Below are 15,897 nucleotides of genomic sequence, written 5' to 3'. Positions count from 1 at the left end.
GGACAGTTACAATAGTTGATACATTATATTTTGTACCAGAGAAAAACCAAAAAAAAAAAAAAAAAAGAATGATAGACAAAATCAGGAAACAAGGCGAACCTTGACTTCTGCTGCCTGGAGCGGTTACTGATTCCCTTGTCTCTAGGTTTCTGGACCTGCTTGGTTTAATTTACAAAGTTGCTCCTGGTGTCTTCCATTCTGGTGACACTGTTGGAAATGAACATGCCTCTGCCTGTGTTCTCATGGTTCTAACCCACCTTAGCTTAGAACAGATCTCATGCCTGCCAGCCTCAAATACTATACCTGCCAGATGCTTTCTGTTTCTGGGGCCCCCTGTTCCAGATGCCTCTTCTGCAGCACTCCCAAGCCCACAGTATTTAATACCATCAGGCTCAAGGCAATGCCTCACCCCTTGGACAAGGTCCGAAATGATCATTCTGTTCCAAGCAAGCACCTTCCGAGGGACACTGGACATAAAGCAAACTAGAAATTGTCCCCTTGAAACAAAGTCACAGGTACCGAAGTTCTAATGGGCCCATCTCAGAAAGCAGATTATAATATTAAAAAGGATTCTGAGAAGGACACAGGGGATCTAGGACTTATACATGGAGATTATGAAAAGACCAGATGTCTTCAAGGTAGAAAACTGGGAAGGGCTTGATCATCATCCAAAAGACCCTTAGACAGAGAAGGAATAATTCTTAATTTGGATTTCTTCTCTAATGCCGTTTGGTGTAGAAAAGCCACTTCCTCTCTCTTGAATGTTCTTTCTTCACTTGGACAATGAAGAAAGTGAGATAGTATACAAATCTGGTTGAGTATCAGATTCTCTAGGGAAGGTGTTTTGTAATATACAGTGATTGACTCCCTCCATTCCTACCTCGTATCTACTGATCTGAATCCCCAGAGCCCTGATATCTGTGTTTTAAAAATCCTCAGGTAGTTTGGGAACCACTGACTAGGTGATCTCCAAGGTCTCATCATGCTATGGCCTTCTCTGGTCTCTGAGACTCCAGACAGAATTAACAAAAAGAACCAAAAGAATGAAGCTTGAACAAGACAAGCCCACCCACATGAGAAGCGGGGTAGCCCTTCCACAGTGAGCAGTAAACTCAAAAACTCCATACCCCCAAGAGATGGTGCTGCTGGGAAACATAAATGGATTCCAAACAAAGTGTGCAGATTTATGAGGGTCAGAGCCATCTACAAGAGCAGGGAGCACCACTGTGCCTCAAAGGCTGCTGGGAGCTGCAGAATTCTGGCTGGATGAGTCATGAGTCTGACCTGGGATGGCAAAGCCTCTGTTCCCATGGAACCTGCTTTCAAAAGAGTTTCCTCTCTGTACCTTTCCACCAGAAATTGTTGAAAATAAAAACAAAATTTTGTAGATAGAAACCACCTGAGACTAATATACATCCACTGAATTGGGAAAATACCAGTCTCTTTATTGAGAAATGGCCCTAGAGTGCCTCCTTTATGGAGAAGGGGGGCATAAATCTTGAGGTTGGACATCTGTTTCCCACATTGAGAAACTGAACAAGAAGTAACATACTTGCCAACCTATATTCATTATATATCTGGAATGCTGAATGTTGTGCTAAGCACTTTGCTTAGGCTGTAGTATAGAAAGTCTAAGTACTAGAAGACAGTCTCCACTTTTTCAGATTGGAAAACTGAGGCTCAGGGAGGTATCATAGTCCTACCCAGATCTTACAGCTAGTTGGAGGCAAATCAAGGATGAAAAAACTCAGCCCATCTGAATTCAAAACCCATGCCCCACTTCCCACTCACCAGATGTTCCATCTTGCCAAGAAGTAGAAGTCCAGCATCCCTGGGGAGGTCTCAGGACCTTCAGAACAATGTTAGGTAGCCTGAAGGTGACATGCGGAGGCAAGGTGCCAAGCCTTCAGCTCTCTCTCCTAGCAACCCTTGATGGGAAATAATATGCAGGTATCCTTTTATGTCCAGGATTGAATTACATGAACCTCCATGCTTCTGTCCTCAGACTCATGAGACTCTTCCAGATCCAGGATGTTTGCTACAGGCACAAACAGGGGCTGCAGAACTGGCTTCAGGCTGAGAGACAATGAGGGGAGTGGTTTCTTTCCCTCTTTACCTCCACCTTTACCCCTAAACTTACTGAATTTGAGTTCCTAGGTACTGCTGGCGTGGGATCCATAGACACAGAAACTCCCTGCCCACATTTTGTGTTATTAGGGATAGGCTAGCCTCTGACACAGACAGGAACCATTGAAAGAACTCAAATTTTTTGGAGTTTTGGACTTTACCATGACACTGCATACCCCATTGCCTCCTAGCATGTGAACCCCGCCCCCTTTTTAGACCAGGGAAAAGACCAAGGTCTCACAAGCTGTCACTGATGAGGCTGCTCCCAAATCCAGGGTTTCTTGGTGATTCTAAAACTTGGGGTGTTTCCACTTCACCCTTCCAGCACAACTCACAGTTACAGTTTGGGCAACTGGCCAAATAAGCTCTACAAAAATACCTTCTGTGAAGATTTAGTTCTTTGAATTAACAGGTTGCCTCCTCAACACAAATAGATCAGAAAGGTAACTACCAATCATTCATTTTAAAAGTAAACGGACTCACTACCTCCTATCCCTTGAAATGACCTTCAGAAATCAAATAAAAAACAATGACTTCACTTTTAAAAATCGACAACAAAGCGCAAGTGCTCAGTGTTGAGTAGCTGTAAACCCCACTAGAACTTTGTTTTCCCGACCTCAGGGCCAGGACTGTGTTACAAAAGCTCACCACAAATGGCCCAGTTTTCAGATTATCAATCTTACCCAACAGACTCTCAATCTGATTATTTATAATTGGCAACCCAAATTAACCTCTTGCATTTTCATCATTAAATTAGTCCAGAGTCTTGAAGAAATGTTCCCTTTAATGTTTTAGTGAACAAAGCTACATCACTGAAATTAATTTTCCTTTAATTTTTGTGGGTAGAATTTAACTTAATCTGTCTTTCAAGAGAAATAGTTTTGGCAACTTGATAATGAGATTTTTTTTAAGTAAAGGTAATTTATCAAGAATATACTTTTTAAAGTTAGTATAAGTTGTAAAAAAAAAAAAAATATTAGAATTTTAGGCAATAAAAGATATGACAACTCCCCAAGGCCTGGGCTGGCTCAAAGACACACAGTACGAAAGTATATGTCCCAGTGATGGAGGAGTTTTGTGCTGAATGTTCCTGTGCCCCAAGCTGCTTTGGGAGAGGACAGAATACAGCATGAAATGGCCATAGGCCTGGGAAAAGGAGACAAAATTTGACAAAATTGACCTGTTTTTCTGATTTTTATATACGCTATACAGCATAGACAACCTAAAAGCTACTCTAGTTGGATTTCTAAACCTAAGCTGATTGTAATGAGCCCAGCTGAGGGCTTGTTACTGTGTGTCTGATAGACAAAGCTACATCCAGGAAGTATGAAGCTCCCTGCTCCCACCTGTCCTGGGCCCCTCGGTCAATGGTAGAGCCATTTGGCTGATACTATGTTTGATTTGTTTGACTCTGTTTGATTGTTTGACTCTGTCTATCTTCTCCACCTTAAAAGGTTCCTGTATGTGATACCCATGCTTTGGGAGCAGGTGAGATGCAGTCATGGTAGCACAGAGTAATCACTGTGGCCAGTACTGCACTGGACAACGCAGGGAGGCCTATAGAGGGGAAAGGACCAGGCTGAGTGAGTGACTACCTCTCCTTTTGTGTTGCAGTTCACTGGCTGTTCACCACATGTGGGGCGAGCGGGCCCCATGGCCCCACTCAGACCCAGTGCAACAATGCCTACCAGAACTCCAACCTGAGTGTGATAGTGGGGAGCGAAGGGCCCTTGAAGGGCGTCCAGATCTGGAAAGTGCCAGCCACCGACACCTACAGGTGCGTATGAGCGTGGAGAGGCTGAGGGGTGGACCTACTCTCTTGAGGAAGACTGGGTGCATGCACGTGGGGTACATGAGCACACCAGGCTCACGGGTCACAAACTCTGGCCCACAGAGGAGAGTAAGGGCTGGAGATAGGATATGGGAGCAAAAAAAGGTATGTCCTTTGCCTTCAATGAGCTCAGAGACTGTGCAGATGATACGCGTACAGCGGCTAGCTTCACAGTCATTACTAATAATTGTAACTGTGATGGACTGTTCTTTGAATACTACTTAATGCTATTCAAATAAGAAAATGCATGTAAAAATATTTGGAAAACACAAATACAATCCACATGAGTGCTAATGTTCTTATCCTTGAGCTTCATTTCTGAGCCTTCACTGTCTGCACACAAGTGTTCTCTGATGTTTGTCCTCAGCTCAACCCCAGGCCTGCAGTTTTCCACCAGGGCAATGTCAGGCAGGAGGAGGGATTTCTCCTTGTGCCACTTTGAGCCTATAACCCCAAGCAAGCTAATGATAAGTCTAGCGGGCTGGTTAAAACCCAGGATTCAAGTTTCTGATTGTGTTTTGAAGTTTGTGTGTGTGTGTGTGTGTTGTGCTAGAGATGGAACCCAGGGCCTACCATGCAAGTGCTCTACCACTGAGCTATATCCCAGCAAAAACATGATTTTCCACCAACGCCCAGTTGATGTTGATGCAGCCTTTGAGAATCACTGAGTTCCATCAGACCCCAGACTCGAAGGAGCCCGTGCAGTCCTCATGCAGACTCTGTGGTGCAGGCAAAGCCAGTGCAGCAGTCTGCATCTTCCCAATGAGGAAATAGGCCCAGAGTCTGGAGGCTCCCAGCAGTCACAAATCCAAAAACAACCTCCAAGTTCAGATGCCAGGGGCATGGCCCATTGCCACCCATCTGTCCAGCAGCCCCCAGCTGGGCTGTCTTTTTTGCTGTGTTGGTGCCAATTCCCCAGGGACACAGTGGGTTGTGAGCTCTCCTTCCCTTCCTGCAGCCATCACCTCCAAGGAAAGGCGCTTCTCAGTTTGCCCTGTTTTCTCTCTCCAGCTTGCCTTGTCCTATCCTATGATGGCCCCATCCTTAGGGTAAATGTGTTCCAGGCAGAGCCATAAGTGCTTTGAAAGTGACATTCTGGGCAGGAGTGCAATCACAAGGTTTACCTGAAATCAGGTTAGCTGCTCCAAGTCACCCCCAAGCAACAAATGTTCTAAACACACCCAACCACCCCTAACCCACCATACCAAGCAAGCTGGACCTCCCTTTCTGCCAGGCAGAATCTCCATGCCTTCCAAGGAATTTCTGGGAAGGAGGCTTTGAAAGCTTGTTGAGGATCCTATATTTCTCCAGCCGTGAGCAGCAAGCTGGGTGGTGTTGTTATCAATACTAGGATATTCCCTGTTCTCATATGAGGAATATGGAGTCAGAGATCTGGAGTCACTAACCCCATCAGTGACCAGAGCTGGGATTTAAACTCAAGGTGCTCTGGCTCAAAGTCTGTGCTGTTTGCACCAATGCCCATATCAGGACTCTGAGAGGCACAGAGAGGGCAGGAGAGAAAGAAAAGCGAGTGGCTCTAGGAACCATCCACAGCCACTCCAGGAAGCCACTGGAAATGATGATCCTAAGAAGGGAGGCCCAGCCACCGGAAGGGATAGTGATAGTACACTCCATAGACAAAACTCAACATGAAGGAGAAAGCAGAGCAACTGTGAGACAGCCAAAGACCCCAGTAGTAATCCCCCAAAACTGCCCATTGTCCCCTGCTGGTCCAGGCTAATTCCAAAGCCATATTGGCCAGGACTCCCCTGCTACCTCTCTCACATGGCCCCACTGTCAGAAGATGCCTCATCCTCTTGGGTGCACTCCCCCAGGACAACGTGAATCAGGCCAATCCAAACTCACACAGGTTATTCAGTCCCTTGAGACTCTGTTTCCCTACTGAGGGGGATGCTTACCCAACTGGCTGTGATGCCTGACACAGTGCCACATGTAGCAGGAGCTCCTGGATGTGGACAGAGTACTCAGCTGGAGAGGCGATGTAGCAGGCAGCAGGCACACAGCATTTCCAGGAACAGACCAGTCCCACGGGCAGTCGTTCTTGGCTTTTCTGTTTCTGATGACTTTATTCTGACTTCTTCAAATGGTCCTTGGCTTTTGAAAGATTTGGTCTGCCAGAGAAACTACACTTACTAAATAATAATTAATTAATTTCCCATTTATTATTAATCACAACCGTATGTAAGTCTAGTCAAGTTTCTGATCTGCATGAAGTGCCACTGCATTGATAAAACCCTAGCTAAAATTAGAGAACTGTTGGCTTTATCTCAGAAATGTCCAGACTATCTTGTTGCTGCCAGCATTGCCTGGTGATTGCCTTTTCGGAAATTTACACAAGGACCCATTTTTCTGTTGAATCAGTACATTTTGAAGTGTTCAGATTAGTAAAGAGGACATTGTAACCTGGCTTAAGGTAGCACCTTAAATGAGACAATCAAAGCAAAAGGCACTGGGTTTGAATTTTTGTTGTTGTTTTTGTATATGTGTTTTAGCCAGTGATTGGCTCAAACAGATATTTCTGACCCTTACCTCATTCCTGACCCTGGATGATACAGCTTTGATGACAGTACCTACTGGTCACAATAACTTAGTAGTCAAAGAATCAGATAATTAATGATTTGCTTTTTAGACCACATCAAAACTTCCCCAAGTCAGATTATCCACATCGAAAAGTCAATGCCTTTCTCTGGAGGACTTTTTCTCCTTTGTAATTATTGTTATTTAATAAGTGCGACTCATCTAGGGAGAAAAATATCAGACATGGCACAGGATGTGAGAGAAAGGTCCTTGGAAACAGGGTGGGAGCCCTGCCTGGTGGAATCCATCTATTTTGGAAGTGTGGTGCTCAGCTAGTGCTGTCTGACTACTGTGGGCGGGGAGTACTAGGATGGCTCCTACTGGTGGGTGGGGGAACTGAAGGGAAGGGAGCTTGCTCACTCACAAATGGGACTACTGCAAGGTGGGGCCTCCAGGCCAGGGGCTTCCCCGGGGATGTATTAGGCAACAGCATCCTCACTTTTAATTGGTAATTTATCCTGGACCATGTCCCACACTGTACTCCTCTGCCTACCACCACAAAGAAGCAGCATGGAAAGAGGGAAGGGAGAGGGGTGAAAGGGCCTGGGAAAGACAGGAGAGTAGGCTGCTGCTGCACCTTGGGGCCCTCATCTCTTCCCCCTCTTTCTTTCCTTCCCTGGATCTGCCTCTCCTCTGTCAACAGTAAGGGGGTCACTGGCTGCGCCATCTCTCCACACGTCCTGTTTTACAAGGCTTGGTGTACCATGGCAAACACACGTCTGACACCAAGTGTCCAAAAGTAAATCCAGTCCCTGCCCGAGAGAAGCTGCAGCCAGCAGTGACCATGGAACAAGCATTTCTGTGTAAGGGGAAAGAACTACAGTGGGTGCTTACACAAGGTACTTCATCAAAGGCCAGAGGAAGGCATTTCACCCAGTAATGGTGAACCTTGTACAGACTGAGTGCCAAACTGCAACCTAAACCTCACTTAGTTATCATGAAGTGTCAAAACTACCATTAAACCTGAATACTGAGGTTTTAGTTTAGAAAAAAAGCAGCTCTACGTCTTAACTTAATATCTTTCATCTTAAGGAAAAACACAATAATGCTTGTGCCGTAGGTTCACCACCACTGATGCAGCCTGGGTTCAAGAACAGCTTCCTGGAGACAGAAACCTGAGTTCAGTCTGAAGACTCTTCTTAAGAGCTGTCTACCAGGACGCAGGGAGGGCAGAAAGGGCGCAGCAGCCAGTGTCCAAACTGGCACCGGAAGTCAGTAAGACAGTGCCCAGAAGTCAGTAGGACAGTGCCCGGAAGTCAGTAGGACAGTGCCCGCGGGGCTGCAGCACACAGGCTGGAGGCCACCTCCAGGGGAGCCTCATCTCCCAAAAGCCTTGAGCTCCCTCTGGTGCCGGCAGGAAGGAGGGAGCCAGAAAAGGAACCTGCAGGCAGGCAGAGCAGATGGGAGGCAGGTGCTGATGTCTGGCAAAGGTCAGAAAGAGAAGACCAGGGCAGGGGACATGAGCCTGAGAAGAGGGGCAGGGCAGGAGGGGTAAGGATGGCGGGGGCAGTAGGATTTGAGGAGCAGCAGATGTGGGGAGGGCAGTGCCCAGGACAACATTCACGCTTCTGGCTTCTGGCGTAAGGGTCGAGGAAGCACGGACAGTGGGCACAACTACTCTCTTAAAGGTCTGGACTGAAAAGGAAAAGCTGGGTTAGGTGACGGGGAGAAGGAGAACTGGTTAACAGCACTTCCAGACCCTGGCTCCGTGGGACGACAGTGTTTAGGGTGCACATGGGAGTAGGTGCAGGGGATGAGGGTGGGAGATCACTGTGGTGGAACAGAAAATGGTGGATGATTTGTGCCTGGGGAAGGGGCAAGAGCCTTGGTCTCATCATAAAATGGACAGGGAAAACGGCAGCCCAACTCTGAGGCCTGTCAGGGGATTCAGCGAGAGAGAGTGTGTGAGGTGTCCAGCGAGAGGCAGTCAGCACTCTTCAGATGCCACCTGCCGCCTCTCCCCTTCCTGCCCTCTGCCCTTCTTCATCCCTCTCTCCCCCTCCAGCCCTCTCTCTTATGTTCCTCCTTTTCTTCAGTTCAGCATCTTTCCTGGCCCTTGATCCTCCCCCTACCGCCCCACCCCACACAGAGGCCACATATAAAGCACTGGTCAAGCATGGCGATGGCTCCTGATGCCAGTTCTCACATAGCTCACTCACGCTTCAGACATAGAGGGCAGGAGGCCTCAGATCCCAGCCAGAGTTGCTGACCTAACCACAGCTGTTCTGATGTTTTCCTCAGCTGGCTCCAGGGACCACTGCACAGGTAGATAGCATCGTCATTGAGCCCAAGTCACAAACAGCCGTACAGCCCTCACTGTGTGCCAGGCATTGATTCATGGAGCCCCCACTGTGTGCCAGGTACTGAACCATGCACTCCTACTGTGTCCTAGGCACTGATCTATAGAGCACCTACTGTGTGCTGGGCACTGAACCACAGGGCTCCTACTCTGTGCTAGGAACTAAGCCATGGATTCCCCACTGTATGCCAGGCACCAAGCCAGGGGGCTCCTACTGTGCTCAGCTCTGAGCCATGGACCCCTTGCTGTGTGCCAGGCACTGAGCCATGAGGCTCCTACTATGTGCAAGGCACTGAATAGGTTCTGCAGGACTTGTAGGGAAGACAGTCCGAGTCTCACAGACTCTGGAGAGATTACAGAACAGGGAAGTTCAATACTAGTCCACGATGGCAATGCAGTTCTAGACAACAGCAGAAGAAATGTCACAAGGCATGACAAGCTGCCAAAGTAACTGTACAGGTAGCCTTCACTACAAAGTGCACAGAGCAGGGAAAGCCGGAGTGGCGGGGGACTCAGCGAAGATCAGTGGAGTTTGGGCCCCACTTCTGCCCCTGGCACACCATGGCACTTTGAAAGTTGCCTTCGCTTCTCTCCAGCAGCCCCATTTGCCATGTGAGGGGTTGAAGGGAGAGGTCCTTGAGATCCCAGCCAGCTTTAATGCCCCTAGGTGCTGAGGGCAGCACAGGCAGCCGGGTGCTGAGGGAAGAAGTGGCCCATGAACCTCACTCATGCATTGCCAGGAATACAGCAGGGCAGCTCCGCCAGAAGCGGGTGCCTCCACTGGCCTCTTCAGCGTTGACCACTAAGGTGTCACCTGATGGTTCATGTGACCCTTCTGACTGTACATCTGATTGGGAATTTCCTGCCAGCCAAGCCCTGGACACACTCAGATGTCCCACGTATGTCCTCACAGTAACCCCGTAGGACAGGCAGGCCTGACCTTACCATGCCCCTGTCCCAGATAAGGAAATGGACACAGATGAGGAAGGGACCTGCCCAAGGTCCCACTGGAAGTTAGAGACAGAGCTCAGAGCTAGGTGCCAGGCTCTCACATGTCAAGAGGGTGGTACTACTTCTCCGAGCGGGGTCCCTCTTCCCCTCTACCTACCCACCCCTAGGTGGGTACAGACAGCTGACGTGCTGCACACCAGCCGGGCTGAACTTGCAGGCTCCGGCAGGCAGCCACTTTGATTTGCTGCTAATTCTCTATTTAAAAAAGATTCGCAACTCAATTACATCAGGTAACAATAGCTCACAGTCAATAATACAAAACGCAAACCCAATAAACATCCATTCTGACCAGGAGACATGGATTTAGACAAGAAAAGACAAAACAAAAAAAAATTACAGCATCAACTCGTTGAGAGCAATATCTTGTAATTTCCAGTAAATTGGAATCATTAGGAGTCATTTTCCCCACTTGAGTGGCAGGTATATTAATTTCTTGTCATTTGTCAACCATCAAAAATAAATTGTTTACAAGGATTGAGGAGAGGGCTTCAGAGACTGAGTCTTTGCCTCTCATTCTGGCGTGGGTTGTGTGGCATAAGTCTCCAGGTGCCGGGTCTGCCGAAGCGCTAAGTGCATGGGGGGGCCTGGGTGAAACACAACAGTCCTGATCCCACTAGTCTGCCTCCTGCCCCTGCTTTTCTTCTCTCTCTCCCTTGTAGTTCCTAGAAGCCACCCCCAAGAAGGGAGTGGACAGGCTCACTGGCAAGAGCGCCTCCTAGTGGCAGCTCCAGTTGTCTCTCACCGGCTGCCCTCTAATTACTGTATTAAGTCCCTGAGAGCTTTATCTCACTTAGCTCTCATAACCACCTTTCCAATCAGGTAGTCTTATGGTCTCCTAATATGCAAGGAAACTGAGGCTTGGAGAGGTTCGCACAACGAGTGAGGGAGACTGGCAGGGCCGGGCCCCAGGGAGGTAAGCAAGATATCTCAGGCACAAAATTTCAGGAGGCACTGGTTCTTGAGTCCCCACATGCATGGTCAGCGCCTGGAGGCAGGGAGCTCACAGGCCTCATCTTATGCCTGACTGAGAGGCAGACCATGGATTTGGACCCAGGTCTGTCTGCATTCGAACTCTTGCTTTTTTCACTGTGGTTCATCTCATTCCCAAGCAAATCAGCCTTGCAGTAGCACTTAGAAGCTTCCAGAGGAGTGAAGCTCTGGTGGTAGGATTTCAGGCCTCAGGGGTGATGAGAGAGACAAGGTTTCCCAGGACCCCAGTAATTACACAAGGCAGACAGCTGCCTCCTCCCCAAGACTATAAGTGCCCCCCCCCATGCAGAGTGGCAATGTGAGGTGGAGGCCACCACCCAGGAAAGTGAATCTGAGGCACTGACACAAAGTTGCTGAGCTCTACACGGAAAGCTGACCCCAGCCGGCAGCCCTCTCTGGACTTTGCACCAGTCTACCACCTTTCCAAACACATTATTTGTCCCCACACAGGGGCCAGGGGTTCTTATCCTCATTTTTTTCCTTGGTAGTGGAAGTTGAGGCTCTGAGAGGTTGACCAAGATCACACAGCCAGCACAGCAGGACTATAGCTGGCACTGACCCCAAGCTCAAAGCTCTTTCTAGCCCACCTCACTGCCTAGAACTGGATCAAAGCAGAGAGGGAGCTGGCATCCAGATCTGGTGAAGGGTTGGGGAAAAAACAGGGAAAGAAGACTGAGAGAGGAAAAAGTCAGAAACAAATAACTTCTAAAATGTAATAATTTGGCTAAATTTAAACATGTGAAAGAGTTCAGAATGATTCATAATGAGTGCATATTTATGCAAATGACTATGCAAATGATGCAGAAAGAAATTAGCAGGATAAAGCTTACCTCTCAGCCATAAGCAGGAGGGGTGGTTGAGGACTTAGGCAGAAGTTCTCTGAGCAAACCACACCTTCAGGTTGAAATGACATTTTTTGTGCCTCCTGACGAAGCGTCAGAAACCTGGAGTTACAGTCGGGTAGGACTGAGGTGAGGCCCACATGCATTTCTGTCCCAAAATTAAGCATTCTCTGGAAGCCACACGGCCACCACTGCCACTGTCCCCTCCTCGGGGTTCTCTTCTCTGAGCTGAATAATTCTACTTCCTCTTTCCTGGCACTACAAGTTTTCCTTTTCTTCATTTATCACCTTGTCCATTTCTAATGGATCAGGAGTGAACGTTTGACTCAGGCTCCGAGGGAACAAGGATGAGCCGGGGTCTGCTCAGGCCTCCCTCTTTGAGCATTTGTAGAAGCCTCCAGGTACAGACTGCACAGGAGATGTGTGGATGTGGACCACAGTCTGCCACTGGCTAACTGTGTGGCCTCAGATGAGGCACTTAATCCCTTGGAGCCTCAGTTTTTTCATCTGTCAAATGAGATTAATAATGTCCACTGCGTGTAGGTATTTGTGGGGGACGCTATCTGCATGCGAGTATGCCTGATGTTGGACACATGGAGGATGCTCTGTATTTGGCCCCTACTTCTCTCCCTAAACCTACAACCAAGTCTTTCCACCGCCTCTGCCTGCCGCAGCCCGAAATCCCAGAGGCTCCTGGCCCCCTCACTGCCGGTCACTGTAGCCCTGACTCCTACCTTCTGCCCGCTTCTGCTTGTCAGAAGTCCTGCCCATCTGATAACCTACCACAAGGCCAAGCTTAGCCCTCCAGCCCACCCCAACCCCACCTCTGAGTGTTCCATCCCAGATGGCCCTGAGCATCTGATGATCCATGCTTTTCACAGAAATGTGCAGTGTCCTCGGGCTTTTCTGCCAGTATCTCTTTCTGGTGCTGAACCACCATGTGAGGTTGGAAGAGAGGACTTAGGAGATACTTCTTTTCCCAGGGAAAAAACTGGGCCTCTGAGAGGACTCAGTGGTAGGAAATGGTCTACTCCAATCTTAGAGCCCCAGGACCTCCCTCCACTTTGCCTTTTTAATATAGCCACCATGATGGTAAAATTTCTCTTTGCATAACTATGACCATTTGCTCACTTTCTTCCTAAACCCTTCTAGGGCCTGCATCCTATCTCAGGCCTCCTCTTGTCCACACAGCCTGACACCCTGCCTGGCATACAATAAGCTCCCACTGGGGCCTAAGCACCCACCAGAATCCTGGGTGCAAGATTCTATGTTTGCATTCCCCGGTGAATGTAAGACCTTGCCTGCATATTAGCAAGCAGCCAGACTCAGGCTTGGCTCACAGAAGGGCCCATGTTCTGCCTTGGGAGAGCCCCCAGAAGCCCCCTCACCTGCTCAGAACATGGGGCATTTCCCAGAATGTGGGTGGACAAGCCAGCATGTATGCAAATGGGCAAAACTGTCTTCTGTCTCTCTTCCTAGTTTTTCAGAAAGGGACTCTGAATACACAGGGACATAGACATCCTCCCCGGTCCCTCTCCCTGGCAGCTGCTCCCTGGGGAGGCATTTGTTAGCATTTGCTAGCTGGTGTGCTTGCTGCCTTCAAGACATGCTGCTCTTCTGACAAGGTTCACAAATAGAACTCTCTCTTTCCCCCTCCTTCCGTGCTTGACTTCATCTCAACAATCTAAGCAACAGCAGATAATATTCCCACATCCCCATACTCTGTTTTTATTTTCATCATGATTGGTTGTTTGTTGTCTGCGCCCAGATTGCTCCAGAAGGAGTTACTGGTGGGAAGGGAGTAAACAGTCTGTGCTCACAAACATGTTCCCCTCAACCGTTGCCTGTGGAACCTCCTTGTCTCTAGACCCCATGGGAGAATTTAAAACTTTGTACCGAGTCAATTACTGCTGCTACCGCCATTCACACTACTCTAATGAGTATTTACCGCCTGCCTGTTTTGTCCTGGCCACAATTCTTATGTGTCTGGATTCCATTAATCTCTATTACACTTGTTGAGTACGGGGGAGGTTCTCCTATAGTCTGCGCTGTACGGATGAACAGAGAGGTTATGTTGCTTGTCTAAGGTCACATGAGTTCCTTGACCTTGACCTAGTGGACTTTGAAATCCACAGTGGGAAAATCCTGGGTATTTGGGAGAATATCATCCCAACTCTTTTTTAATTTATTTGTTTGTTTGTTTATTTGTTTTTGAGACAGAGTCTCACTATGTATTTTGGGCTGGCCTTGAACTCACTGCAATCCTCCTGACTCAGCCTCCTGAGTGCCGGGATTAGAGACATGTGCCACTACTCCTGGCCCCAATTCTCTTTATCTCTCTCTCAACTCCCTTCCTCTCCCTCTTTCTCCCTCCAACACCTTACCAGTTCCTCACCTTCCTGGCACCATGACTAAGGTAACTAACTCCCTGTCCCTCAATAAACCTGAGCGTGCTCTCCTGACAATAGAGAGAGGAATCCCTCCCTGCTGGCTTCATGGGTTGGTGCGGCCAAGAATCCTCAGATGGTGGTGATGTGCTTGGCCCCATGGAAGCCTCAGGGTTGGCAGGAGGCGGGTCAGTGTTCATACCATTGCTGGGTCTGCTGTGCTTTGTCCGTTACAGCATCTCATGCTACGGTGCCGCCGGCGGGAAAGGCGGGAAGAACACCATGATACGGTCGCATGGCGTGTCTGTGCTGGGCATCTTCAACCTGGAGAAGGACGACATGCTATACATCCTCGTCGGGCAGCAGGGAGAAGACGCCTGCCCCAGTGTAAGTGCTCAGAGCAGGGATTTGTGCTCCACACTCATCCAGCGTGGGGAGGCCTCTTCCAGGACCCCAGCACTGGTCACACTCCTTCCTGGAGCTCATTTACATTCAAAGTCTGCAGGACTTGCTTTTAGATCCAGCTGCAAGTGGCTGTCCTTTTCCCAGGCCACGAGGAAGCTGGTATTCTCTGCCTGGTGGAGTTTTACATCCCCACAGGGGCCAAGGATAAGGTGGTGGTTTCATGAGTGACTCTTACAAATGAAGCACTGAATTTCCTTTAAACGGACCAGTGGTTATTCTTCTCAGCAGAATATGGGTTGGAACTCAGTTCCCAAACTTTTTTGGTAGGGCACTATTGTCTTTAATTATATTACTACAAACAGGAAAATGCCAGATTAAGCACTTCCAGTTCAGCTCAAAATCACAGACTTCTGGTCACATGTAGATGTACATAAATGCACAGAAAAAATTCTGAAAGGTCTACAGTATGTACTAGTGCTTATTTCTGAGGAGGGTCTGGATTGAGGGCACTTTATTGATAATGTCTGAAATTTTTACAAAAAAAAAAAAAGGCTTCCATATATTACTTATTATATGTGCAGTTAAGACTTTAAAAAGAAAAGTGAAGCATAGTCTGAGAGCCACAGTACTATGAAACTCAGGTCCGCCACTTTAGAGGTGCAGTAAGTAGAGAGGACAGAGGTGGAAGGACTTGTCCAGGGTCGCTCACAAAGTGCCTCCTGTTTTTGCTGTGCCTTGCCCTGACCTGGATTTAGCAAAACAGCCTTTTGCCCATTTGCACTTAGAGCCCCTTGCTGAACAAGACTTGCAGTCCCAGAGACAGCCTGCCATTGGGTTTCGGACCCCAGCAGATGTCCAGCGTCAAGGAGGGAGAACTGAGAAAGCCCAGGGTGTCTCGAATTACCAGGAGGAGGCAGTGAGAACTAAGTAGTAGCCATGCAAACCCTAAACGCGTGGTGGTTTGTCTCTTGTCTGTCCGTGCTGCGGGTGCCAGAACCCTGGCACCAGATCTCAGTATCCTGCAGGGAACATGTCCTGATTGGGCCAGGCCTCAGCCTCCTAGGAAGCACAGCTTCACTTGCATTGGGGGCCCTAGCAGGGATTCAGCTGGGTTCCAGTGGCCAAGACAGCTCCTTCTCCAGGAACTTACCTGGGAGCAGCCTGAGAGGACAGATGCGGGGGCTGGGACTACAGAGAAAGCAGTTGAAGTCCACAAAATTAACTCACAATTCCCAAGAGCCGGACCAAGAGGCAGCAGACAAAAAAGAATGAAGCTCAGCCTTCCTCCCCTATGCGGTTCGCTTAAAACAACAGGAGTAAACTTGACGGGTGCACCTTTCAGCCGAAGAAATGTCTCCACTCCAACTTTTATTTAGCAACTATAATCAAGGCTTGCCAACCCGTTAT

The 15,897-nt window shown here is 48.4% G+C and overlaps 1 protein-coding gene across 1 annotated transcript in view; it reads left to right on the top strand.

Moving 5' to 3' along the window:
* Window positions 1–15,897, top strand: part of Alk (anaplastic lymphoma receptor tyrosine kinase) — a 701,863-nt gene that overhangs the window by 646,856 nt on the left and 39,110 nt on the right. Inside the window, exons 12-13 of the mRNA XM_005400546.2 lie at window positions 3,742–3,904; window positions 14,322–14,472. Of these exons, the coding sequence (XP_005400603.1) occupies window positions 3,742–3,904; window positions 14,322–14,472 (314 nt within the window). The remainder of the gene's footprint in view (window positions 1–3,741; window positions 3,905–14,321; window positions 14,473–15,897) is intronic.

Source organism: Chinchilla lanigera, unplaced genomic scaffold, assembly GCF_000276665.1.
Source record: "Chinchilla lanigera isolate Chin_1 unplaced genomic scaffold, ChiLan1.0 scaffold00068, whole genome shotgun sequence".
In the NCBI taxonomy this organism is placed as follows: Eukaryota; Metazoa; Chordata; class Mammalia; order Rodentia; family Chinchillidae; genus Chinchilla; species Chinchilla lanigera.
Note: the sequence above shows the minus strand (reverse complement) of the source record. Positions and strands in the feature narration are given on the sequence as shown.